General features: G+C 48.6%; 1 protein-coding gene across 1 annotated transcript in view; it reads left to right on the top strand.

Moving 5' to 3' along the window:
• Positions 1 to 2918: 2918 nt before the first annotated feature.
• The window catches only part of TCF4 (transcription factor 4), a 106096-nt gene continuing 82236 nt past the window's right edge, over positions 2919 to 26778 (top strand). The window contains exons 1-3 of the mRNA XM_030969480.1: positions 2919 to 3369; positions 3589 to 3680; positions 5276 to 5348. Of these exons, the coding sequence (XP_030825340.1) occupies positions 3360 to 3369; positions 3589 to 3680; positions 5276 to 5348 (175 nt within the window). The 5' untranslated portion in view covers positions 2919 to 3359. The remainder of the gene's footprint in view (positions 3370 to 3588; positions 3681 to 5275; positions 5349 to 26778) is intronic.

The raw sequence follows: 26778 nt of genomic DNA, 5'->3' as shown, positions 1-26778 counted from the left end.
CCCCCTCAGGACGAGCGGCACGAGCCCCCTCAGGGCAGCCTGGCGCGAGCTCCCTAAGGGCAGAGTGACGCGAACTCCATCAGGGCGGAGTGGTGCGAACTCCCTCATGGCGGAGTGGCGGGAACTCCCTCACGGCAGCCTGGGGCGAGCTCCCTCACGATGGAGCGGCACGAGTTCCCTCACGATGGAGTGGCACGAGCCTCCTCAGGACGAGTGGCACGAGCCCCCTCAGGGCAGCCGGGCGCGAGCCCCCTCACGGCGGAGTGGCGGGATGGCGCCCCTTCACGCCAGGGCGCCCCCTCATCCAGGGCACCCCCTCACGCTAGGGCGGGATGGCGCTAGCCCCCTCATGGGGACCAGCAGCGAGGTCTCCCAGGCCCCTCATGGCATCAGCTGAGGGCCGGGAGCTGGAGAAACCCTTGGAGGATCTATGGGAGCCGAAACGCCCTCACGGAGTCTGATCATGGTGGAGGGTCGCGAAACCCATCAGGAGTCTGCGGGACCTGAAGCCCTTCAGGTAAGTGCTAAGGCGGCTGTAACAAGTTGTGGTGTCTGGTGATGGTTTGAGGGCACGTGAAACCCCTCACAGGGTTTGTTGATTTCTGGGTGGGATGGGGGGCCCTGAAAGCCCTCACGGTTCTGAAACCTCTCACAGGGTTTGCTGAGGGGATTGAACCCTTTGAGGGCTGCCTAAAGGGTCTGAAAGCCTTCAAGGTGTTGTTTGCGGAGGGCTCTGAGGCCCTTCACAGGTCTGCTGAGGATGGAAGCCATCCTAGGTCTTGCTGAGGGTGCTGAAACCCCTTACGGGTATGCTGAGGGGACTGAAACCCCTCACGGATGTGCTGAGGGTGCTGGAACCCCTCATAGATGTGCTAAAGGTGCTGAAACCCCTCATGAGTGTGCTAAAGGTGCTGAAACCCTTCACGGGTGTGCTGAAACCCTCATGGGTGCTCTGAGGGTGCTGAAACCCCTCATGGGTGTGCTGGAACCCCTCATGGATGTGCTAAAGGTGCTGAAACCCTTCACGGTCCTGAAACCCCCGTGTGCCTGAGGGTGCTGAAACCCCTCATGGGTGTGCTGGAACCCCTCATGGATGTGCTAAAGGTGCTGAAACCCTTCACGGGTGTGCCGGAGCCCCTCATGGACGTGCTGAGGATGCTGGAGCCCCTCCCGGGTGTGCTGGAGCCCCTCCCGGGTGTGCTGAGGCTCCTGGAGCCCCTCCCGGGTGTGCCGAGGCTGAGGCACGGAGCCGCTCATGGCCGAGCGCAGCCGGAGCCCCCCGGGCAGCGCCGCGGGCCCGGCCCCGGCGGGCACCGATCCCCGGGGCTTGCGCGGGAACACGTGAGGGGCGAGGGGCGGCGGGGCCCCTCCATCTTGTGAGCCCCGCCGCGCCGTCCCGCCCGCTTCCTCCCGCCCTCCTCCTCCTCCTCCTCCTCCTCCTCCTCGTCATTGTCTGCGAGCGGCGGCGGCGGCGCTTATAAGGCGGCGGGCATTGCCCGGATGTGAGCGGCGGGCGATGCGGCTGCCCGGGCGGGATGCGATCGGCCGCGGCTCGGCGGGGGAGGCCGCGCTGCTGAGCCGGAGGAGGCGGCGGGCGCTGCTCTAAACTTGGACCAAGTTGGGGAACGGGCGGCCCCGCGCTCCCCCGAGGGGGGAGTCGCCTGGGTTTTTTTCGGGATTTGGGTTTTTTGGTTTTGGTTTTTTTTTAAGGAAGGACAAGGAGGGGGCAAGTCCCCGAGAGCCGCGGCGCTGCGAGCCCGTCACCATGTGTCTGTAAAAACAATAGGGCAAAAGTTGTCGGACCTTCTTTTTTTCCTTTTTCTTTTTTTTTTCCTTGGTTTTGAATTTTTAAATTTTTTAAATCTAATTTATATGATTTTTGTGGCCGGTGGCCGGGCCCCCCAAATCCCAACAAAGCCAGGTGTAGTGTGCCTGTAAAGCTGTGGAATAACCCGGAGCAGGACTGACACTTTCCCTACTTTTTGGTGGTTTTGGAGGGTCACATACGTGTGAGACAATAAAGCACTTTGGCAGAAGATTCCTCTCTTTTTATTTTGATTATTTTTTATTCCTTTTTTTTCCCTTCTTTTTCCCCCTTGGAATATTGTGAACATATTTGTGGCCATTTAAGGTAAAGTTCCAATTTGCTGTTAGACTAACTTGTCTGTGTTTTTTTTTTTTATTTTTGCTTTCATTTTTATTTTTTGATTGAAATTGTCGATCCCAATGTGTTATTTAATAAAAAAAAAAAAAGGAAAGAAAAGAAAAGAAAGTGCAAGTTCCGGGCTGTGTAAATCTATACATTGTATATACATTGCATAGATACGATGTAACTACACGTGCGGGAAATACACCAAGGTGCAGACGCGGGGACTCGCCGCTTTATTTCCTACCGGAAAATGAACTCCGAGGAGTTCTTTTTAGTGGTGTCCGGCCTGCGGGAGGGAAATGCCGAATAAAAGTGGCAGAGGGGATGAGGGAAGAAGGAAGGGCGAGGGAGGAAGGAAGGGCGAGGGGAAGGGGGGGGGGGGGGGCGGCTGGCAGCATCCCCAAAAACTTGCGCGTAAATCCAAGGGGCTGCTTCGCAAAGTTTGCAGCGATGCTCCGGGAAAATGGCAAAGCTGGGCGTTGGGAGTGAGGCAACCAAAACAAAGCCGGATTCTAGATAAAAAATCTAAAAAACAAAAAGACGAAGGGACCGGGTAATCCAAAGGGGAAAAAAATCTTGTTCCTTTCGGCCAAGTGCCCGCGTCACGTGCGTCCGCGGCCCCGTATAAACGCGCTTGGCCATGTGTGTGCGCGAGCTGGGCGAATCCAACGTGGAATCCTTGGAAAAGTGCGGCGGGAGCGGGCGGGAGCCGAGCGCGGAGCTCCATGAGCGGCGGCGGCGGGTACGGAGGCGGCGCCGGGGCCGGCCGGGCTCGGGGCCGCCGCGCTGGGCTGGGCTCCGCGCCCCTTCCCTCTTCCCTCGCCTTGCCTCGCTGGGCTCCCCTCCCCCCGGGCGCTGCCTCCGCACAGGCCCGAGCCGCTGCCGCCGGCTTGTTGTCGGCCTCATCCCCCCCTCCTCTCCGCAAATTAGGAATCGGGGCTAATTGTCCCCCGCTGCCCCCCCCGCCCCCGGAACCTGCACTTCGCATCTCGCCGTGGCTTTTTTTTTTCTTCCTCGCTCTTTGCCGTTTGTGCCTCCAAACGCTACTTTGCGTGGAAGAAGGAGAAGGGAAAAAGTTGGGAGCGGATGGCTGTAGTTTCTTCTCTGGGATCCTCATTCATTCCTCGCTGAACCTCCTGTTGCATAAATGATGCTCCGGGAGAGAGGCTTTGCCTTTTTTTTTCTCCTCCGGATTTGGGTTTAAGAGTGGATGTTGCCGGGTTTGGCTCGCCTCTTTGGAAATACAATATCGCTTTTTTTTTTCTCTTGTTGTTGTGTTTTTTGGGTGTTTTTTTTTTTTTTGCTGCCCCTCCATCTTTTTTTCCCCTCCCTTCTTCTTCTCAACCACCCACTCCCCGACCCCCCTTGAAAAAGCAAAATCCGACTGTGTTTCCTGCAAGGCTCGGGATTTCTGATTGCGGTTATTTCCATGTTTCTAGGTTTGTGTGATTTTGCTAAAATGCATCACCAACAGCGAATGGCTGCCTTAGGGACGGACAAAGAACTGAGTGATTTACTGGATTTCAGTGCGGTAAGAAACAACGGTGGAAATTAGCAACAGCTGTAAAAAAAAAAAAAAAATCTCTAGCTGCTCTGTTAACAAAAAGAAAATCCAGCCAAAAAAAACCCTAAAGCAACAAAACCAACCCCAAACTGTGCTCTAAGTACATTGGGCAATTTTTAATCAGCAGCTAGAAGCATGGTAAATATTTTTTTCGCTTAAAAAAAAAAAATCCAAACTGAGTATTTTTAGTCTTTCTGATTGTGTGTGATGGGAGATGCAGGCGCGTTCGCAGCTTGGTTTCATGTCTCGGACGGCTCAAATAATTCCTGCCAAAAGAAACGCCCCAAAAACTGACCATTTCTCATCGTTCCATCATACCGATCTTGCACTTTTATTGTGCTTTCGATTTTCAAGCGTCGTTGGCACATCAGCTAATTAATTGCTAATGACTCGCTGATATTCTCCTTTCGGTTCTTCCCTTGTTTCGATTTTGGCACATGGAAAGTGCAAAGAAATCCACGACCGTCTCAGTTTAAAGTTTGCCCTGAAATCTCCTATGGCTTCTGCTGGCATTAAAACTGCTCCGAGCTTCTCCTCCCCGCCCTAGGCAGGATTTGGGAGCGATTTTCGAAGCAAAGAGGGATTTTTGTCCCCCCGGGCTGGTTTGGAGGCCGAACGTTGCGCCGGACGCGTGCACTTGTCTAGTTTTGTCAGGCTCCCCCTCCCCCTCCAGCCCCTTCCTTCCTCTCTCTCCCCATCCCCTCCCTTCCCCCCAATATGTCAGGAATATCTCTCTATCCACTTAGTTCTTTATTTTGGGCAGGAGCTTTTGCTGCGAGAGGCAGGTCTGCTCCTCAAGCCCCCCCCTTTCCCCTGTGTGCTCCAGGCTGGTGCTGCTGCTCCAGCCTCGGCTTCTGAGGGATGGCTTGGGGAAGTTTGGCCAGCAATCGTAGCCTGCGGCAGCTTCGCAGCCCCCTCTCTGCTTGTTGGTGCACTTTTCCCATTTGTTCCTTGGCTTTTTGCAGGCTCTGACTCAGGGAAGGTGCGTATTATCCACTAGACACGTCGGAGAAGGGAGAAACCAATTAGGGTCGAAATAAATGCTGGGAAGAGAGAGAGAGGAGTGCGAGAGGGAGGGAGAGGGGGCGAGGAGCGAGCCTGGCTTCCAATTGCTCGGTGGGAGAGACGGAATGAGAATTTAGGGCAGGTGGCACTTTGCATTATTATTATTTGGGTTCCCACATGCCAGGCAAATCCTGGAGCGGGATGGAAATGGACGTTGCTACGTTGATGACCAAGGTTGCGACCCATCCCAACTTTTTTCGCGCTTTCGCATCCCAGATTTTGTCGGCACTTCCCAGGCTGGAAAACGCTGCTGGGCTCAAAGGCTCCGGCAAGGGCAGATTGTTTGGGAAGCTAATGAGCCTGAGAAAAGCGGGATGCTGGTGCCGAGGGGCGCTGGGGGATGCGAGCAATCCGGAATCAGCCTTCGCAGGGCTGTGGGGGCTGACGGTTCGGGGAAGAGAAACTCCTAAGGAATGTGCCAGCAACTTTGCACTGCCAGTGGACTCGGCAATTGCTTGTTTTGCACTAGTAATGCTTCTTTGTTTGTTTTTTTTTAGATGTTTTCACCTCCTGTGAGCAGCGGGAAAAATGGACCAACTTCCTTGGCAAGTGGACATTTTACTGGCTCAAGTATGTACCGGTTTTTGTTCCATCCGTAGTGCAAATGTTGGGATTTATTTATCCATAGGCATTACCTTTGTCGTGGTGCTTTAATCTCTCGTGGGGAGCAGATTCGTTCGGATTGCAGCGGAATTATTCCTAAGCGCCGGTTATTCTTATTCTGATTTTTTATTATTATTATTATTATTATTATTGTTATTTCCACAAGCCTGGGAGGTTTTTAGAGCGTCGCCACACATTTGTGATTTTTTAAAAACCCCTGGACTTCGCCTCTGTTTAATCATTGCTTAAAATTGTTCTCGTTTTGCAGTAGATTTATCTTTTTCTTTTAGTGATTTGAGCCCTGGAGAATTTTTTATTTCCAATTCCAAAGCCTCTCTTTGTCTGTCGGGGATGATAGTCAAAACCTCTTGTGTGCAAATTAATTTTGTGCTTTAGAATTGGAGCAGAATTGAAGGCTGTTGCGGTTAAATAAATAAAACAAGTATCCGAGAATAAACACCAGGAAAAAAAAGTCTTTAGGATTAGAGAGGGCTGTTTGCTGATGGAATATTTTTGGGGAATTCAATTATTCAAGTGACTTTCTCTTGCTGCTTAAAGGCAGGGAATTTTGGTTTTAGACACGAGAGTGTTTTGGAAGACTTTGCTGAAATTGAGGTGGCAGATTTGTTCCTGTGGCTGTGGCAGGGCTGATGGGCATCTCCCGCGCTCCCTAAAAGCAGCAGTGGGATGACAAAAGCGGCCTCGGAGCTCTCTGCAGTACACCATGTGTGGACAATAATTGTCTGGCAACTCAAGTTTCTAGAGAGGCTTTTATGTGCCTGACAAACGAGAGCTCCCAAAGATCCCCAGAGCACGTTGCCTTGCTCTGGGATGCAGCTGCTTTGCCGTGCCTCCGCGTACAGGTAGGGAGTTGCGGGCTTTGGATTCCCAGACAATTCCACATGCCAGCACACTGCGTAGGGAATTTGGGCAAGGCTTCCCTGAAATTCCCAGAGAAGCCTCTCCTTGCAGAGAGTTTCATACCTGGTATCTGCAGCTTTGCTCATTTCAGGACTCCTCTTTATTCAGTGTTTTATTAAATGCGCTGGGGCATCGTTTAGGTTTTTATTTCCAGAGAGGGATTTCGGCTTGGAAGTTCGGTCTGGCTTTCTTCAGATCGATCTCCACCTAAACTCCCTTTTTGTGTCTTTTATTCTATTTCGGCTTTCAAAATTACAACCTGGATTTGTTTCATCTTCCCAAACTTGCTTAGATTGTGAGCTAGCAACTTGGAGAATTTTGCTGTTGGGCTGGGATAACTTTCCAAACATGAGCTATAGGTTTGAATCCCAGTTTTTGTCCTTTTCTGCCATAATTTTGGAAGTGATGAGGCCGGATCTAGAATCTCCACTCTATTTGTTTTCACTGGAGAGGAGCGCGGAGTGGTTGTGCCAGACAAATCAATTTGTCATGCTCAGAGCCCAGTCCATGCAGCAACCACCACTTGGGCTGACAGCAAATGACTCCAGAGTTCTATTTAATAATTCCTCCTGAACTTCATCTCCGGAGTCATTTGGATCAGGAGGACAAATCGGAGCAGGGAGTGATTAAATTGTGTTTAAGAATCGAAAGAATCAGAGGAATTTTGGTAGCCAGGAGGATGATTTAACGAGCTGCAGGAAGTTAGGAATAAAGAGATAAAAACCACTTAAAACAACACCTGAGCTGTGCCACGGACAGAATTCCCAGAGAATTCCCCGGTGCGCCCGTGGCTGGTGCCGGAGGATGCAGGAGAAGCTTGGTGGAGCGGCGGTGGCTGCGTGCACAATGGCAGCAAAGGGTGGTTCTGGAAAGGAACATCGAGGCAATTGCCCACTTGCACTATCTACTGCTTGCTCATTAAACAGGGAATTTTTTAAAAAAAGTTGGGGGTTCATTCCCTCCGCCGCAGGGCAGAGGGCGGATTTGTGGCCTTGAGGATGGACTTGGTGGCTATTGTTTGTCAATAGGAGCTGGGAAATTGGGAAATTGGGATTGGAGCTGAGAATAAATACCTGGATGCTGCTCCCGTGGCAGGATTAAAGGCAGCTCCATGAATAATAGCGGACACAGGCTGTTCTTGTAATTATGCAGATTGCTAACGGGGAATTGCTGCCTGACTCCTGCTTTTCCTTCTGGAAGTTCTCCCTCGGAAGTTTGAGCTGACCTTTAAATATTCCTCCTTAAAACCAGATTGATGGAGATTGTCTGCATTAAGCCCAAAGTTCTCTTCCAGAGGGGAGAAAAACGGAGATTAAAATAAAAACCAGGCGCCTCAAAGTAATCCCAAGCAGGGAAGTGAAACTAAGTGGACTTTAGGAAGTGTGGGAATAATTCCTGCTTAAAGTCATGCCCGTGGCTTTTTGCTTAGCTAATCCGTGATGCCGTGTTGTGATTTGCGACGTGCGAGGGAAAAGAAAGTAAAGCCCCGTTCCCTTTGAATGTTGAATTCCACAAACATGGCTTCTCCCCATGTTCCAAAGCGGGGAGGGCTGCGAGGGAGAAAGGAATGTAACCTGAGCTCCAGCCGTGACATTCCCAGGGAGCATTTTTCACATGAAAGGCTTTTGTCAGCCCAGGAAAGGAGCAGGAGTTTGTGTTTGATGTTTGCAGGTGTTCGGCACAGGGCACTGGAGCAAGGCTGGAGCCTCTGACCTGCGCTGGCAGAACTGGGGGAGACTGGAGGCGTTGGGAAGCAAACTCCCCTGGAGTTGCCTCCAATTTAGATCGTATTTGGAAAGTGATTTAATAGCTGTTACTTCAATTGAACAATGCACATTCATTGGGGCTGAAGTGGGGGGTTGCTTTTTATTTTTCCTGCTTTGTTTGCCCTTTTTTTAGGACGGTTGCCAAAAAAAATTCATTTTCTCACATCTACTAAAATTTTGGGAGGAGTTTGCAATGGCTTCCATAGTAAATTTATCTGAAATTGATCCTCGTTTTAGTGTGAGGCACTATAAAATGTAGAGATGATCGCTGGGGATCGGATTTGGAAGGAGCTTTTCCCCCAAGAATTCCCCGGGTCTGTCACATTTGACATATTTCGGTTTTTTATCTGTTAATCAAAGCCCACATCTTCCTGATTCCGTTCAATTTCTGCTCCTTCTATTTAAAGGCTGGAATTTTACCTCCGTTTGGGAGCATCTGTTCTGGATTGCCCACTCTGTAGCGGTTTGAATAGCGTGTGGGTGGGAGCAGAATCACAGGAAAGCGGAATTTTTATCATTGGCCATTCCCGTGGCCCAGAAAAAAGGGAAAAAATCTCCAATCTTTGCCTGACCAAATCAAGCAAAGTCTCTTTAAAGGATTTAAATCCTCGCTTTTCATTTTGCCATTAGTTTGATTAGGGCTTGGCCTGCATTAGAGCAACAAATTAATACATCTCTAACGAGGGAATCGCAAATCCAGCGCAGTTTAACTTCCTCGGTTTTTTATTCGGTGAGGAAATGATAACGAATACTGTGGGGTTTTTGTAAGTACAGTCTGGGTTTGGAGTGTGGCCTGGTGGGAAGGCTGCAGGATTTTGTTCTTATTGTTTGATCATCCAAAAACTGGAATTAGGAAGATGTTTGGGAGCTGCCCAGGTGAGGCACACCTGGGATGCCTGCACGGATCCCGCTGCTCTCAGTAGGAACGTGCCAGGGAGGATTCGGGAAACCAGGGCTCTGCTTGGGGCTTATCGTGGAGAAATATCATTCCAAAGAATAAAAAAGAAGGAAAAACCCCTCTAAAGGAGATTTTGGGGTAAAAAGCTGCTTTTAAAAAGGAAGCTGCTGCGGTTCCATGGGCGGCTCCCATTTTTCACGGGATGTTCCAGAAAAGAGGGAGAAGGATGCTGGAGTTTGGGTGTTGGCTCTGCGTGCGTCTCCTCACATTCCCACTTTTGCCAGGCAGAATTCCAGGGCTCTGGAATTCTAGTCCCTATTTTCCAAGGCTAATATTTCAGAAATTCAGATATTTCAGTCTGGGAGCTGTCGTGGTAATTAAACAGATAAACCCAGCTCACTCATTCCCCTTGGATAATGGAGATGGAGATTTTCAGGTGCTTTCTGTCATCCTCTTTCCACGCTACCTTAAATATATTTAATAATTCAGAATTCCCCATCGCAGCGGCTCAAGCCAAATGTCACTCGGTGCGGGGACGCTCTGCCTGTCCTTGCCAAGTTTAGCAGGAGCAGGAAAGATGCCTCATTCCTGGGAACACCAAATTTTCATCTTTCACCACTTATTTTTGCAAAAAGAAAGCCATTGAATTTTTTTTGAGGTTTAGCAGGAACAGGAATGATGGCTCCCATTATTCCCTGGATCTCAGGGATCTGGGAACAAAGTGGATCTGTTAAACCAGGGAACTTAGGCCTGGCTCCGAGTTCAGGGAAAAAAAAATCCATGTGAGGTACAATTTGGGTTCTTCCCATTGGATTTGTATTTGTGCCACTCCCAAATTCTTATGGATTTTTGTCAGAATTCCCACAGAATTCTGTGGCCTGAATTGCCAAAGAACGCGAAATAGGCACAAATAATGCTGGGAATACCAAATTTTCATCTTTCACTGCTTTTATTTTTTTTTCTACTGCAAAAAGAAAGCGATTGAATTTTTTTGAAGCTTAGCAGGAAGAGGAATGATGGCTCCCATTATTCCCTGGATCTCAGGGAACAAATTGTGGCCTGAATTCCCAAAGAAAGCGAAATAGGCACAAATAATCCCGGGAACACCAAATTTTCATCTTTCACTACTCATTTTTTTGCCACTGCAAAAATAAAGTGATTGAATTTTTTTCAGGTTTAACAGGAGCAGGAGTGATGGCTCCCATTATTCCCTGGATCTCAGGGATCTGGGAACAAAATGAATCCAAATCCAAAATGTGGATTTTTGTCAGAGGCAAAAGTGGCTTCCACAGCCACGAAATAGGCACAAATAATCCTGGGAACACCAAATTTTCATCTTTCACTACTTTTTTTTTTTTTGCTACTGCAAAAAGAAAGTGATTGAATTTTTTTATCTCCCTCCCACGATTTAAAGAGAATTTGGGCATTATTTGGGTATTTTTCTTATGTAGGAAGTCAAAGGATTTAAGCCTGCTAAGTCAAAGGATCCAAGCCCCTGCTTTGGGATCGCAGTTGAAGTTTTTTTTATAGGATCAGCAAATCTCTTTGCAGAATTGTAACAGGGAATAACTTAAATAGCACAGGAACAACTAAAAAATGCACATCTAGAACGGAATTCAGTTATGGAAGCTTGTGCTGTTAATTGCTGAAATCTCTCTGGAATCTTGGAGCACTAAAAGCTGTCCTATAAACAGTTTTGCTTTGAGCTTTAAATGATTCCTTTAGCTTTTTTTTCCCTTCATCTGCTCTGATAAACAAAGTCATTTTGGAAGCTTTACAGCTCAAACATTTACTCCTCGTGGTAAACTTCTCGTAGCTGGAAATTTGGGGCTCTGCAAATGGCAGGAAAAAGGGAAGACCCACTGACCTGTGGTTTTCATGCTGGGATTTAAATCAGCCCCCATCAGCCAACAACAGCTCTGCAATTTTATATGGAGCAGTTATCAGGCTTAAAGGTCTTTTCCCCAAATATTCCCAGATACCAGGGTGGTGGACATCAGGGAGAAAAGCTGGAATAACCTGGGAATGTTTCAGATGATGTAGCACAGAAAATGAATATACATGGAATAGGATGTGCCATCTGCCAGTGGCTACTCCGAGGAGTTGCTGCTGCACCGGCTTCATCCCGCTCCCTGCAATAATTGAATTTGCCCTTATTTATCGGGAAAAGGCGATGCCAAATTTCCTCCCGCAGCTGATGCTGCCCCTCAGTCGGTGCCATTGACATGTGGAGGGGCCTGGACCGATTTTTGGTTGTCTGGGAGGTGCCCTGTGCCCAAAATGCAGCTCTGTGTCCTTCGCAGGTTTCCAGCCTGGAAATTCGGGCACAAATTTTCATCTCAGAGCTGTTTGCAGGGCAAACATCCTGGCAAAGCAGAGAAATGGCCAAAATTCTTAATTAATGCCCAAATCCTTAATTAATTTTTAATTTTTCATAAAAAAGGCTGCTGTGGAATTTCTTTTCCTAGCAAACTCTATTAGGAAAAGCCTGGAGAAAGGTTGGAGAGTCTATTCCTTCCTCCATGGTAAATGCTGTGCAGTGGAGTTTCATCCAGCTAGGGGGATGGAAAAATGGGATCATCTGGGTGTATTGTTGGTGTGAGAGCTTTGTGGCAATCGCCACATCCTTCAAGACTACTCCTGCTAGTAATGGCAGTAGTAGCTGCGTCCCATTGTTGTCTGCGCTGGTGTGCATCCAGTTTGGAACTGGCGCTGCCCGACTGCGGGTCTGGCCGATGCTCTCAGGCATTGGGCACGCTCGGGTTCTCTCCCGTGTGCTTTACCCAGGGTTTACTCCGGCTGTATTTGTGGCACAGCAGTGACCCTGGCACCGCAGGAACAGAGGAGCCAGGCTCCCGGGAGAGGGGAAGCGGCGACGGCAGGTGCCATGCAGGATGCAGGCGCCATTGAAATGCGGGCACAAATTTTCATCTCAGAGCTGTTTGCAGGGAAAACTTCCTGGCAAAGCAGAGGGTCAGAATGCCCAAAGAAATTCGTAATTAACTTTTAGATTTTCTTTTAAAGGCTGCTGTGGAATTTCTTTTCCTAGCAAAGAGGTTGGGGTGTCGATTCCTTCCTCCATGGTAAATGCTATGCAGTGGAGCTTCATCCAGCCAGGGGGATGGAAAAATGGAATAATTTGGGTGGATTCTGGGTGCATTGTTGGTGTGAGAGCTTTGTGGCAATCGCCACATCCTTCAAGACTACTCCTGCTAGTAATGGCAGTAGTAGCTGCATCCCATTGTTGTCTGCGCTGGTGTGCATCCAGTTTGGAACCGGCGCTGCCCGACTGCGGGTCTGGCCGATGCTCTCAGGCATTGGGCACGCTCGGGTTCTCTCCCGTGTGCTTTACCCAGGGTTTACTCCGGCTGTATTTGTGGCACAGCAGTGACCCTGGCACCGCAGGAACAGAGGAGCCAGGCTCCCGGGAGAGGGGAAGCGGCGACGGCAGGTGCCATGCAGGATGCAGGCGCCATTCCTGGCAGCATTCCCGGCCTTCCTGCCCTGTGCCCAGCTTCCCAATGGCAGAGCAGGGCACTGCTGGGTGGGTGTGGGTGGGTGGGAATGGACAGGCTCCTTCTTTGTCATGGGTGTGCGTGCCACCCTGCTTTGTCATGTGTGGCAGTCTGCCCTGTCACATGTGTGCATGGCTTCTGCTTTATCCTGTGTGCGTGTGTGTGTGTGTGTGACACCCCGCTTTGTCATGTGTGTGTGTGTGCACTCCCCTTAGGCACATGGATGGGTCTGGATAGACATCTGCTTTGTCACACGCGTACGTCCCTTTGTCATGGGTTTGCATCGCTTAGTCACGTGTGTGTTACCTACTCCGTGCTATATGTGCGTGTGTATCCTCTGCGCGGTGTGTGTATCCTCCATCCTATATGTGTGCGTGTGTATCCTCCATGCTGTGTGTGCGTGTGTATGCTCCATGCTGTGTGCGTGTGTATCCTCCATCCTATACATGTGTGTGTGTGTATCCTCTGCCCGGTGTGTGTATCCTCCATCCTATATGTGTGTGTGTATCCTCCATGCTGTGTGTGCGTGTGTATCCTCCATGCTGTGTGTGCGTGTGTATCCTCCATGCTGTGTGTGCGTGTGTATGCTCCATGCTGTGTGCGTGTGTATCCTCCATGCTATATGTGTGTGTGTGTATCCTCCATGCTGTGTGTGCGTGTGTATCCTCCATGCTGTGTGTGCGTGTGTATGCATGCTGTGTGCGTGTGTATCCTCCATGCTGTGTGTGTGTGTGTGTATCCTCTGCGCGGTGTGATCCTCCATCCTATACATGTGTGTATCCTCCATCCTATACGTGTGTGTGTATCCTCCATGCTGTGTGCGTGTGTATCCTCCATGCTATGTGTATGTGTGTATCCTCCATGCTATGTGTGTGTGTGTGTATCATCCATCCTATAAATGTGTGTGTGTATCCTCCATCCTATACGTGTGTGTGTATCCTCCATGCTGTGTGCGTGTGTATCCTCCTAAGCTATATGTGCGTGTGTATCCTCCATGCTGTGTGTGTATCATCCATCCTATAAATGTGTGTGTGTATCCTCCATGTTATGTGTGTGTGTATCCTTCACGCTGTGTGTGTGTGAATCCTCCATCCTATATGTGCATGTGTATCCTCCATGCTGTGTGTGTATCCTCCATCCTATATGTGTGTGTATCCTCCATGCTGTGTGTGTGTGTGCATCCTCCATCCTATACGTGCGTGTGTACCCTCCATGCTATGTGTCTGTATCCTCCACCCTATGTGTGTGTATCCTCCGTGTTGTGTGTATCCTCCATCCCATACATGTGTGTATCCTTCATCCTATATGTGTGTGTACCCTCCATGCTGTGTGTGTGTATGTACCCTCCATGCTATGTGTCCGTGTACCCTCCATGCTGTGTCTGTGTATCCTCCATGCTATGTGTGTGTGTATGTACCCTCCATGCTGTGTGTGTGTGTGTACCCTCCATGCTGTGTGTCTGTGTACCCTCCATGCTGTGTCTGTGTATCCTCCATGCTATGTGTGTGTGTGTATCCTCCGTGCTCTGTGTGTGTGCATCCTCCATGCTATGTATGTGTATCCTCCACTCTATGTGTGTGTGTATCCTCCATCCTATATGTGCGTGTGTATCCTCCATGCTGTGTGTGTGTGTGTATCCTCCATGCTGTGTGTGTATCCTCCATCCTATACATGTGTGTATCCTCCATGCTGTGTGCGTGTGCATCCTCCATGCTCTGTGTGTGTGTATCCTTCATCCTATATGTGTGTGTACCCTCCATGCTATGTGTGTCTGTGTATCCTCCATGCTATTCGTCTGTGCATCCTCCACCCTATATGTGTGTGTGTGTGTATCCTCCATCCTACATGTGTGTGTGTATCCTCCATGCTCTCTGTGTGTGTATCCTCCACCCTGTATGCGTGTGTATCCTCCACCCTATATATGCGTGTGTGTGTGTATCCTCCACCCTATATGTGTGTGTGTATCCTCCACCCTATATATGTGTGTGTATCCTCCACCCCATATGTGTGTGTGTATCCTCCACCCCATATGTGTGTGTATCCTCCACCCTGTATGCGTGTGTATCCTCCACCCTATATATGCGTGTGTGTGTGTATCCTCCACCCTATATGTGTGTGTGTATCCTCCACCCTATATGTGTGTGTGTATCCTCCATCCTATATGTGTGTGTGTATCCTCCACCCTATATGTGTGTGTGTATCCTCCACCCTATATGTGTGTGTATCCTCCACCCTATATATGTGTGTGTATCCTCCACCCTATATATGTGTGTGTATCCTCCACCCTATATATGTGTGTGTATCCTCCACCCTATATGTGTGTGTGTATCCTCCACCCTATATATGTGTGTGTATCCTCCACCCTGTATGTGTGCGCGATCCATGATCCCAGCCAAGTGATGTTAAAAGCCCAAATCAAAACCCTGTGGGACATCAGGGACACAGAAATCAGCATTTCTGCCGGTCCACAAATGGCAAAACACAGAAATCCCCGGGTTCATTCTTAGCCATAATCCCCAAAAAACAGGGATTGGGTTCTTTTTGTGCATCCTACATGTGTGCATCCCTCACCCTACACGTGTGTGTATCACCCCATACACCCCAAGTTATGTTAAAAACCCCAAATCAAAATCCCGTGGCACATCATGGACACAGAGATCAGCATTTCTGCTGGAAAATGCCCAAAATCCCCAGGTTCATTCTTAGCCTTAATCCCTAAAAACCAGGGATTGGGTTCTTTTTGTGTGTGTGCATCCCTCACCCTACATGTGTGTGTGTCACCCCATACACCCCAAGGTATGTTAAAAACCGAACCCAAAACCCTCTGGAACATCACCGGGCATTTCTGCGAGTCCACAAAGGGCAAAACACAGAAATGCCCAGCTTCATTCCTAGCCATAACCCCTAAACAACCAGGATTGGGTTCTTTTTGTGCTGTTGTATCTAAAAATCAGACTGTTTTCCTGCCTGTGTTGCTCCTGAAAATTTGGGATTGTGGGGTTAACGTGCTGTTCCGCTGCCTGTACATTTGAATGCGCTCGACCTATTTGATAAATAACTGCTCCCAAGCTTTGGTGATATTAAATCCAGCTAAATAAGATTCCCCATGGAATATCAAGGCTCTAATTGAATCTCAGGGGTTCTGGGCCCGTTCACAAACAGCCTTTGAGTTGTTTTTTGTTCCTGACGTCAGCCCAAGGCTTGATTGAATTATGGCCTTGGACTGCAGGAGCACCTGCTCTGAAGAGTCCGGCAGCATTTCCAGGACAAACCTCGGCGGGAAGTTTGTGGCTGGAATACAAACTTCCAGCCTGTTTGACGGAGGAGAGGCTGAAATATTTGGGATTAATGAAATTACCCAGAGCAGACTGGTTTCTTTGGGATTTCAGGAACAAAGACAGCCAGGGAAGAGGTTGGGATAGAGCCAAGTGCTGTAATTCCGGTGGCACGGGGCTGTTTGGGTGGATTTTGGGAATGGCTGGGAGCACAGTCTGTCTCTGTTGAGACTTCCATAGGGCACAACCTAATTTCCCTCATCTTTTTAAGGGAAAAGTGACAGCAGGTATTTTGGGAGAGGCCACATCAGAGATGGAAGTGGCCTGAGAGCCTGACAACAGCAGCATGTCCTGGCTCCACGCAGATTTTCCTGCTTTTCCCAGATGAGCTGTTTCCCTTGGATTGTGCACAGAATGATGTTTGAGGGCCCGAGCAGAGCCCAGAGCGTTCTTTATTCAGCGGGCTCGGGGCTGTCAGCAAGCGTCGCCTCGCTTGGGTTTGCTGTCCCTAATCCCTTTGTTGATTTTATACTCTTAGGAAACATCCACTTACTTAGGAAATCCTGGGTCTTGTTGGATAAACACAGGAAAATTCCCGTTCCTAAAATTAGCTCTTTTGTAAACACCGCAAATTAGAGAATTCATTGATGAACTGAATGGACATCGGGCTTTTCCCTCTCCTGAAGTTCTCATTTATATCCCATCAATTTTTTTGTTTTATTTATATACTATATTTTTGTTGTTTTTATTCCATATATTTTCCCCATTTTTCCTGCATAGATTCATTTTTCCACGCTGGAATCTCTGCCTTATGGAAGAGATTGGACATTGGACTTTTCCCTCTTCTAAGGTCCTCAAATTATATTTATATATAAATGTTAAATATTATTTATTTTTAATTAATTATTTATTTATTGTAATCTTATTTTAAATCTTATTACTACCACTTTTTTTTTGTTTTTATTCTATATATTTCCCCCATTTTTCCTGCATGGATTCATTTTTCCATGCTGGAATCTCTGCCTTATGGAAGACATTGGACATTGGACTTTTCCCTCTCTTAAGGTCCTCAATTATATTCCATAAATTATTTTGTTTTATTTATATACTCTATTTTTTTGGTTTTATTCTATATATTTCCCCATTTTTCCTGCATGGATTCATTTTTCCACGCTGGAATCTCTGCCTTATGGAAGAGATTGGACATTGGACTTTTCCCTCTCCTAAGGTCCTCAAATTATATTTATATATAAATTTTAAATCTTATTTATATATACTATATATTTTTGGTTTTATTCTATATATTTCCCCATTTTTCCTGCATGGATTTATTTTTCCATGCTGGAATCTCTGCCTTATGGAAGAGATTGGACATTGGACTTTTCCCTCTCCTGAGGTCCTCAATTATATTTATATATAAATTTTTAATATTATTTATTTTTAATTAATTATTTATTTATTATAATCTTATTTTCAATCTTATTACTACCACATATTTTTTTGGTTTTATTCTATATATTTCCCCCATTTTTCCTGCATGGATTCATTTTTCCATGCTGGAATCTCTGCCTTATGGAAGAGATTGGACATCGGGCTTTTCCCTCTCTTAAGATCCACATTTATATTCCATAAATTTTTTTGTTTTATTTATATATCACTTTTTTTTTGGTTTTATTCCATATATTTCCCCAATTTTTCCTGCATGGATTCATGTTTCCACACTGGAATCTCTGCCTTATGGCTTTTCCTCTCTTAAACCACATTTATATTCCATAAATTTTTTGTTTTATTTATATACACTTTTTTTGGTTTTATTCCATATATTTCCCCAATTTTTCCGCATGGATTCATGTTTCTCACTGGAATCTCAGCCTTGTGGAAGCTGGTAATCAGCGGTGCCGCGCGAGCTTGGACGGAAAGCTGCCCGTGGCTGGAGTGCACAGCAAACCCCGGGAAAGTGCTGCTAAAATAGCAATTCCAATTAGGAAATTCACCTGGAAGGATCCCCAGGACCAGGACAGACAGACAGCGCTTGGATTTGATCCGGCTCCGTCGCACGCCGCGCCTCGCGCAGGTGCTGCTTCCCTGGCACCGACCCCTAACCACAGAATCATTGACGTGAAATTGTCCTTTTCTTTTAGCCACACACCCAGCTCAGCCACAGCACCAGAACTTGTCAGACTGAAAATCAATTTCTAGATAATGTACACAAAGTGACTCGTTTAGGACGGGAAAAGCCCTTCGTTATCTGGGGCAAAATTGGGGACGAAACGGAGTTTTTTTGCAGCACAAAGGCAGAATTGAAAGCTCTGCCCTGGCTTTGTGAGTGTGGCACGGGGCACTGGTGAAACACTTTCCAAACCCAAGGATACTCCCGTGTCCAGCCCGTGGGCTTGCTTGGATGGGACTGAGGCAGCCCCTTTAATTTCAACCTTCTCTCGTCTGGTCTAAGGTGCAGAAAAAGTTCTTGTTTTAACATTTAGGAGGGGAGGAAGGAAGTGACACCCCTGTAAGTCAAAACTGAGCAAATAAAGTCATTTTTATTTGCATTTTTCCGCTCCCGGAATCCCCCTCCCTGCAAATGCTCGTAGCCATCAAACCACGGTATCTGACTGGAAGGGGAGGATGAGTTTTATTAAATATTATATTGAAACTTTAAATGGAGATAAAACTGGTTTCCAGCATCTTTTGAAGTGTAAAATAATTCCTGTGGCTCTCGGGCGCAATTGTGATGTTGATAAACAGGGCAGGCCCTAATGGTGAGTTGTTCTTTCCTTAATCCAAAAGAGCAGGAGCTTAAATAGAAAGTGCAGGATTATAAAAGAAGCAGCTTTATTCCTTTTTTTTAGTTTTTAGAAGAGAAAGTTGTTTCCTCTTATTCAGCTCAGCGCCGGAATAATCAACCCGTGGTGATGTCCAGAGGGGTGGGATGGAGCCGTGTGTTCCCTGGGATCACTTTGGAATTTGATTAATAATATTTACAAGGATATTGATAATATTTACAAAGATATTATTAATAATATTTACAAGAATATTATGAATAATATTTCCGAGGATGTTTTGCCGGTTTAAGCCCCTTGCCTTGCCCGTTGCTGTCGGCAAGACCCGGCTCAGGAGGGAATTGCAATAATCTGTCGAGCAGGCTCCCGTTTGCTCAGAATTCGGTTGGAAAAGGGCAAAAAAAAGCTGAATAAGGCCAGGAACGGATTCAAATCTGCAAGCTGAAGGAGGCACAGCATTGTTCCTGTGCTGGGAGCAGGGAAGGGAAGGAAGGGAAGGAAAGGGAAGGGAGGCCAAGCTGCTGGCTCGTGTCACAGATGGCACCCATCTCCCTCAAACGGAATGGAGATAAGGCAGCTTTATCTCCCTTGAAGATAAGAGTTTAAGGTGTCTCTTTCAAGGGATCTCTCTTCATCCCCCTTGTACAGCCGGCTCGGGGAGCACGGCCCTGCTTTCAGGTGCTGCAGTTAAACGGGATCAGTCCCATCCCGTCCCGCTGAAATCCCCATTTTGTGCCAATCCCTGTTGGTTTTTAGACCCTCTCTCTGAAATCCCCATTTTGTGCCAATCCCTGTTGGTTTTTAGACCCTCTCTCTGAAATTCCCATTTTGTGCCAATCCCTGTTGGTTTTTAGACCCTCTCTCTGAAATTCCCATTTTGTGCCAATCCCTGTTGGTTTTTAGACCCTCTCTCTGAAATCCCCATTTTGTGGAAGTCCCTGTTGGTTTTTAGACCTTCCCGCTGAAATTCCCATTTTGTGCCAATCCCTGTTGGTTTTTAGACCCTCTCTCTGAAATCCCCATTTTGTGGAAATCCCTGTTGGTTTTTAGACCCTCTCTCTGAAATTCCCATTTTGTGGCAATCCCTGTTGGTTTTTAGACCCCTCAAACTCTTGTGCTGTTTCTAAAGAACGAGGAGCCCACCTGCTACAGCCCAGCCTGTGGCATTTTCCGTCCTTATTTATGGGTTTCTTACATTTATCCCATTTATTAAAGAGCGCCACTGCGCTCGGCGTCGTGCTTTTCCGAGGGTTAATTGGTTCCAGTTGCAGAATGAATTGATTGCGCTTGGCTCCCAAGGAGGAGATGTGAAATGGAGGCTCCTCCAAGGGTGACGCTTCCCGGGAGAGGCAAACACCTCCTCTCCCCTTCCTGCCAGGTACAATTCTCCTTTGCACCTAAAGAAAAGGGAATATTTGCCACCTCACTGTTTCATCTCATCCTAGAGAATTCCTTCCAAGTCTCTGCACTCCTCAACATCTCCAGCATTAGCAGCCTTGGCTTTGCTTCCAAGGCAGTGACTAATAGCGACAGATTCCAACTCCTTATTCCGACACTTTTGACTCAGTCCCAAATTTTGCTCTCCCAAAATCATTGTGACAACTTCTTTTTCCAGCTTGAAAAGGGATCTTTAGAGGACTTGCAGGAAAACCTTCTCATTTCTGTATGGAATCATCCAACATTTGGGCAGCTTGCTGCCTACTCCTGCATTTAGGAATTTTTTGGTGTCCATCTCATAAACAGCCACTTCTCTTTGTCATTAGAGGCAGCTAATTAATAAATAACATGGATAATGCTATGTGGGCACTGCAGCTTGGGAATTTTGATTTCCTTTCCTTGAGTTCTGGAACGGTTTGGGTTGGGAGGGACTTGACCACTACCCCAGGTTGTTTTCTGGGAATAAGCTGTGCTCCAGCTCCACAGCTTCCTCCCATCCTTCCCTTTTATCCATCAATGGAAAATTGAGTCTCTCATTTCCTGGTTGAAGCCTCCTTGAAGCGCACATGCCATAATTTGGCTCATTCAGTGCTTGTGTTCCTTGGATTGGGGAGAGGGGAAGGATGAATATGGATGAGTAGAAGGGCTGGGAGCGGTTTCAGCGCTTCTCCCGTTCCATTTGTCAGGCTCCACGGAAAGCTGGAGCTTGCCCAAAGAGCCACTTTTTGTCCTCTTCCCCTTAGGATTGGGATATTTGCAGGGATTGAAAAGTTGGTTCCTTCCAGCATTTTGAAGTGATTTCAAAATGGTTTCCTCCATCAATTTGTAAGGATGTGGTAAACATTTTTCCCTTTAAAAACAAATTCCCTGCCATCCTTCTCACCAGTGCATGTTCCTCATTTCCTTGGCCTACAGTTAAATATAAACATCTTTAAAAAAACCCAGGGATATATTCCCACACACCACATTATCCCGATCCGGCGTAAGCATCTGTGCTTGTAAGTGCACTTCATTTCACCTAATTAAGTTATTTAGTCATTTACACATTAACGATGTACTACAGATTCCACTCTGACAGGAACGTGTGTAATTACAGCCCGGTTCCCCGTGTGGGCCAGGATGGTCCTGACCCCAAAGCTTAGGGGAAAAACGTGAGGGTTGTGATGACACGTCCAGGGAACGGCCCCAGTTATCTTCTCCCAGCGTGGAGCTCTTCTGAGTGAGCCAAAGGCCAAGCACCATTCCCTAATTGCTGCTTTCCAAGGTTGGCATTCCTGAAATTAATTAGGTTTGTGAAGGCACAGCTATACTCCCTGCCTTTCGGTGCTTTCTTGGTGGAAACCGATCTTCTAAAGGTTTGGTGTCCATCCATTGCTTCCTTCCACCATCCTGCATTTTGGTGCTTTCTTGGTGGAAACCAATTTGGGTTTGCGTTGTTTTTTTTTGTTTTTTTTTTTTGTTTTTTTTCTTGCTAAAGGTTTGGTGGCCATCCATTGCTTCCTTCCACCATCCTGCATTTTGGTGCTTTCTTGGTGGGATAAAGCTTTGGTGGCCATCCATTGCTTCCTTCCACCATCCTGCATTTTGGTGCTTTCTTGGTGGGATAAAGCTTTGGTGGCCATCCATTGCTTCCTTCCACCATCCTGCATTTTGGTGCTTTCTTGATGGAAACCAATCTTCTAAAGGTTTGGTGTCCGTCCATTGCTTCCTTCCACCATCAGAGCTCCTCCTCAGTGATGCTGGATTCTCCCTGGGAGGGTGGGCAGGCCCCGGCACAGGGTGCCTGTCCCGGGACCTCTCGCTCATCTGAGTGATCCCAGGCAGGATGGGCTTGAAGGTCCTTCCAACACAACCCATTCCATGACTCCATTGGATGGGCTTGAAGGTCCAACACAACCCATTCCCTGACTCCCATTGGATGGGCTTGAAGGTCCTTCCAAAACAACCCATTCCATGACTCCCATTGGATGGGCTTGAAGGTCCTTCCAACACAACCCATTCCATGACTCCCACTGGATGGGCTTGAAGGTCCTTCCAACCCAACCCATTCCACAATTCCCACCAAAGATGAGTTCCACTTCTGTGCCAGAGGAAGGATCTTCTCCTGGCCTCCTGACACGCTGAATTCCACGCGTGTTCAGAGCTGGAGTTGGCTGCGACTCTCGGAAATTCCGTGGATCGGCGCCAGCTCCAGCTCCTCCGTGCCGACGTGCAAAGTCAGCGCTATTTAAAGCGCTCAGTTCACAGAGGAAACACCTCTAACCTTCCAACGTGGCAATGAGATGGCAACCTACTTCTGGAGCTTCTCCAGGCTTTCCCATGCTTCCATCAGGGAAGTTCTCCAGGGACTGAAATAGTGCAGACGTTGGATGTTGTCACTTGGCTTCAAAGAGACGCCGGCGATGACATCGTAGAGCATCACAGGATTGAAGGTTCTCCCTGCTCTCATTCCTGTCCTTTGGGAATGAAGTGGCAAGAACCTTGGGATGAAATAGGAAATGTCCTCCTTAAGGTGGACCTTCTAGATCTGTGGGGAATGAAGTGGCAAGAACCTTGGGATGAAATGGGGAATTGTCCTCCTTGAGCTGGAATTTCTAGATCTGTGGGGGAAAATTGGGAAGAAATGGATGTCCTCCTTGAGCTGGAATTTCTAGATCTGTGGGGAATGAAGTGGAAAAACCTTGGGATGAAATGGGAATTGTCCTCCTTGAGCTGGAATTTCTAGATCTGTGGGGAATGAAGTGGTAAGAACCTTGGGATGAAGTGGGAATTGTCCTCCTTGAGCTGGAATTTCTAGATCTGTGGGGAATGAAGTGGCAAAACCTTGGGAAGAAATGGGGAATGTCCTCCTTGAGCTGGAATTTCTAGATCTGTGGGGAATGAAGTGGCAAGAACCTTGGGATGAAATGGGAATTGTCCTCCTTGAGCTGGAATTTCTAGATCTGTGTGCAATTCACATTTCCCTTGGGCTGGGGAGACCTGAGAGGGTTGGAGAGGAGTTTTTGCCCCTGAATCCCTGAGAATGTCCAAGATCAGGGCTTGGAGCAACCTGGAATGGTGGATGAAAAAATAACTGTGGATGGATAAATACGGAAGTATGGAAATAATGGGAGCAGCAAGAAGGATAAAGCAGGTGCTTGTTTGAAATTTTGCTCTGGTTTTAACTCGTTTATTTGAACTCCAAACGTGAGGAACAACTTTTCCCAGCTTCTTGTCACACTATCCAAAGGGAAATATCCCCGATGGAAAAGCAGAGAGCCTAAGTAGATCTCTTTGGTCTCACAGGCAGCCCATTAATTTGCTCCAATTAAATATTATCTTTAAATATTGCAAGGTTAAATGGCCACTGATAATGGATTTAGACGGCCATTAAGGTCTAATTGCTCCCTAATGGAGTTGGCCAAAGACATTTATTTGATAGAACTTCTTGAAAAGGGACTAAAAGCACCAGGAGGGTTTTTTCCACTGGTCTTTTTTCATATCCACGTAGGAGATTAAATTCCATTTTCATTTAATGCCGTGGGACCTGGTCTGGAGAATCACAGAATCCCAGAATCGCTGAGGTTGGGAAAGACCTTCAAGGTCATCGAGTCCAACCTGTGAGCGACTGTCAAGCAGGAAAAAGTTCCAGAGTGGGAGGATGATCCGTGGCAGGAGGAGTTTCTCCATTCTAGGCTGCAAATCCCATCCCGTGGAAGTGTCCTGCTGTTTGCAGGACTTTTTTCTGGCAGGAAGGACATAAATCTCCATATTTTCTTGGCCAGCGCCTCACGCTTCAAGCCTGGAAGGACCTAAAGCACGAGGAGATGTTATCCTGTAAATGGGATGTTTTTCTTTTCCAGCGATGTTGAATGAGATCCTATCAAGGACAAGACTTCCTAAAAAGAAAGGAAAATGCCGCTCTCCCTGTCCCAGTTTTATAGCAGCAATTAAAGCATCTCTGGGACGTGGTCCTGCTTGCCTTTTGCCTTTTCCATGCAATTCATGGCACGGCAAGCACGAATCAGGCAGAATTGTGTTGTCTTTTCCCTGCTCTGAATCTCCCGAGAGCAAACAAGGACCAAGGATTTGGGATTCATTTAGAAGTTGTATTTCGGAAATATCTGGTCTTTGCACTTTGTGCAATCTGATTTTTTTAGGATAAAATCCGGGTTTAGTGGGTTTTGTCTCTCAGGGTTGTGCTGTATGAGCAGGGCCTCCTTATTCCGTGTTTCCTGCACAAAATATCGGGATAACAAATCTTCCCCTCGTGCAGGAGGAGATTTTAGTGTACAGGAAAACCCAGATCCATGTGCAGCCATCAAACCTGAGACCCTTGGCTTCCCCTCAGGCTCCGAAAATTTCCTGTTCATTGGGAAAATTAATTAATGAACTATTAATTAATCCTTCCCCATCCTTGCCGTATTTGATGCCGTTACCGTATCCATTTTTGTGGTTTATCATTGGCTCCATGAGGCAAGGGAGGAAAACAGACCGGAGGAAAAAAATCCAACAAAACAAATAGAGAGATTTATAGAGGAAATGGAGGAATGGTTTTGTTTTTTTGCTTGTGAATGCTTTTACCTTCTTTTGTGGACGGATTTGGGGATATTCCCAGTGTGCAGCAGGGCAGAGGAAACCTCCTTTCCTCCTTCCAAAGGAAGCCTCAAACTCTGCTCCAGCCACACCGAGGAGTGGGACAAGGAGCAAATAGGAAATCCTTGTTTTTCACAAAAAGGTGTTTTGTATTTGTGCCGTTTAATTCCAAACTTTGGGAGTCCAGAGATTGAAATTGTTTTTCCATCTTTGCCCAAGAAAAGCCATCTTGCTCGCTTCCCTCTTTTAACCATTTCCTGGGAATTCACGTTGATTCTTTTTTACCATAAATTGAGGAAAGAAACAAATCGGATGCCAGTAAAACAGAGGTTTTAATTTCTCGATTTCTTTGGAAAATCAGTGCCAGGCTGGGCTGGCTCTGAACTCCAAGCTCCTCGTGAGGGAGCAGAGGCGAAACAAAGAGGAGAATCCTTCCCCAGGAGCTTCAAACGGGAATTCTAAAGCAAGGCAGAACAGATGGACGGACAGATTGGGGAGCCCGGGAAAACAAAGAGCCGGTATTGTCGGGCAGCAATGGCTGCGTTCCGCTCGTCCCGGCAGCCCGCCCGGCCCAGGCTGGCACTGGGGTGGGCACAGATACCCGGAGCGGGGCTGGGACACGGGCACAGCTCACCTGACCCACGCTGGCACTGGGGTGGGCACAGATACCCAGAGCGGGGCTGGGACATGGGCACAGCTCACCCAGAGTGGGACTGGCACTGGGGTGGGCACAGATACCCAGAGCGGGGCTGGGACACGGGCACAGCTCACCCAGAGTGGGGCTGGGACATGGGCACAGATACCCAGAGCGGGGCTGGGACACGGGCACAGCTCACCCAGAGTGGGGCTGGGACATGGGCACAGATACCCAGAGTGGGGCTGGCACTGGGGTGGGCACAGATACCCAGAGCGGGGCTGGGACACGGGCACAGATACCCAGAGTGGGGCTGGCACTGGGGTGGGCACAGATACCCAGAGCGGGGCTGGGACATGGGCACAGATACCCAGAGTGGGGCTGGCACTGGGGTGGGCACAGATACCCAGAGCGGGGCTGGGACACGGGCACAGATACCCAGAGCGGGGCTGGGACACGGGCACAGCTCACCCAGAGTGGGGCTGGCACTGGGGTGGGCACAGATACCCGGAGCGGGGCTGGGACTGGGATATGGGCACAGCTCACCCAGACTGGGACTGGCACTGGGACACGGGCACAGCTCACCCAAACTGGGACTGGCAATGGGACTGGGCACAGCTCACCCAGCCTGGGACTGGGCACAGCTCACCCAGACTGGGGCTGGCAGTGGGACACGGGCACAGCTCACCCAAACTGAGACTGGCACTGGGACTGGGCACAGCTCACCCAGACTGGGGCTGGCAGTGGGACACGGGCACAGCTCACCCAGAGTGGGACTGGGCACAGCTCATCCAGACTGGAACTGGCACTGGGACTGGGTACAGCTCACCCAGACTGGGACTGGGCACAGCTCACCCAGAGTGGGACTGGCAGTGGGACTGGACACAGCTCACCCAATCTGGGACTGGCACTGGGACTGGGCACAGCTCACCCAGACTGGGACTGGCACTGGGACTGGGCACAGCTCACCCAGAGTGGGACTGGCAGTGGGACACAGGCACAGCTCACCCAAACTGGGGCTGGGTACAGCTCACCCAGACTGGGGCTGGCAGTGGGACACGGGCACAGCTCACCCAGACTGAGACTGGCACTGGGACTGGGTACAGCTCACCCAGCCTGGGACTGGCAGTGGGACTGGGTACAGCTCACCCAGACTGGGGCTGGCACTGGGACTGGGCACAGCTCACCCAGAGTGGGGCTGGCAGTGGGACACGGGCACAGCTCACCCAAACTGGGGCTGGGTACAGCTCACCCAGACTGGGGCTGGCAGTGGGACACAGGCACAGCTCACCCAGACTGGGACTGGCAGTGGGACTGGGCACAGCTCACCCAGCCTGGGACTGGCAGTGGGACACGGGCACAGCTCACCCAGACTGGGGCTGGCACTGGGACACGGGCACAGCTCACCCAGAGTGGGACTGGGCACAGCTCACCCAGACTGGGGCTGGCACTGGGACACGGGCACAGCTCACCCAGAGTGGGACTGGGCACAGCTCACCCAGACTGGGGCTGGCAGTGGGACTGGGCACAGCTCACCCAGACTGGGACTGGCAGTGGGACACGGGCACAGCTCACCCAGACTGGGGCTGGCAGTGG

This window comes from Camarhynchus parvulus, chromosome Z, assembly GCF_901933205.1.
Source record: "Camarhynchus parvulus chromosome Z, STF_HiC, whole genome shotgun sequence".
In the NCBI taxonomy this organism is placed as follows: Eukaryota; Metazoa; Chordata; class Aves; order Passeriformes; family Thraupidae; genus Camarhynchus; species Camarhynchus parvulus.
This window is presented reverse-complemented; position numbering and strand designations above follow the sequence as displayed.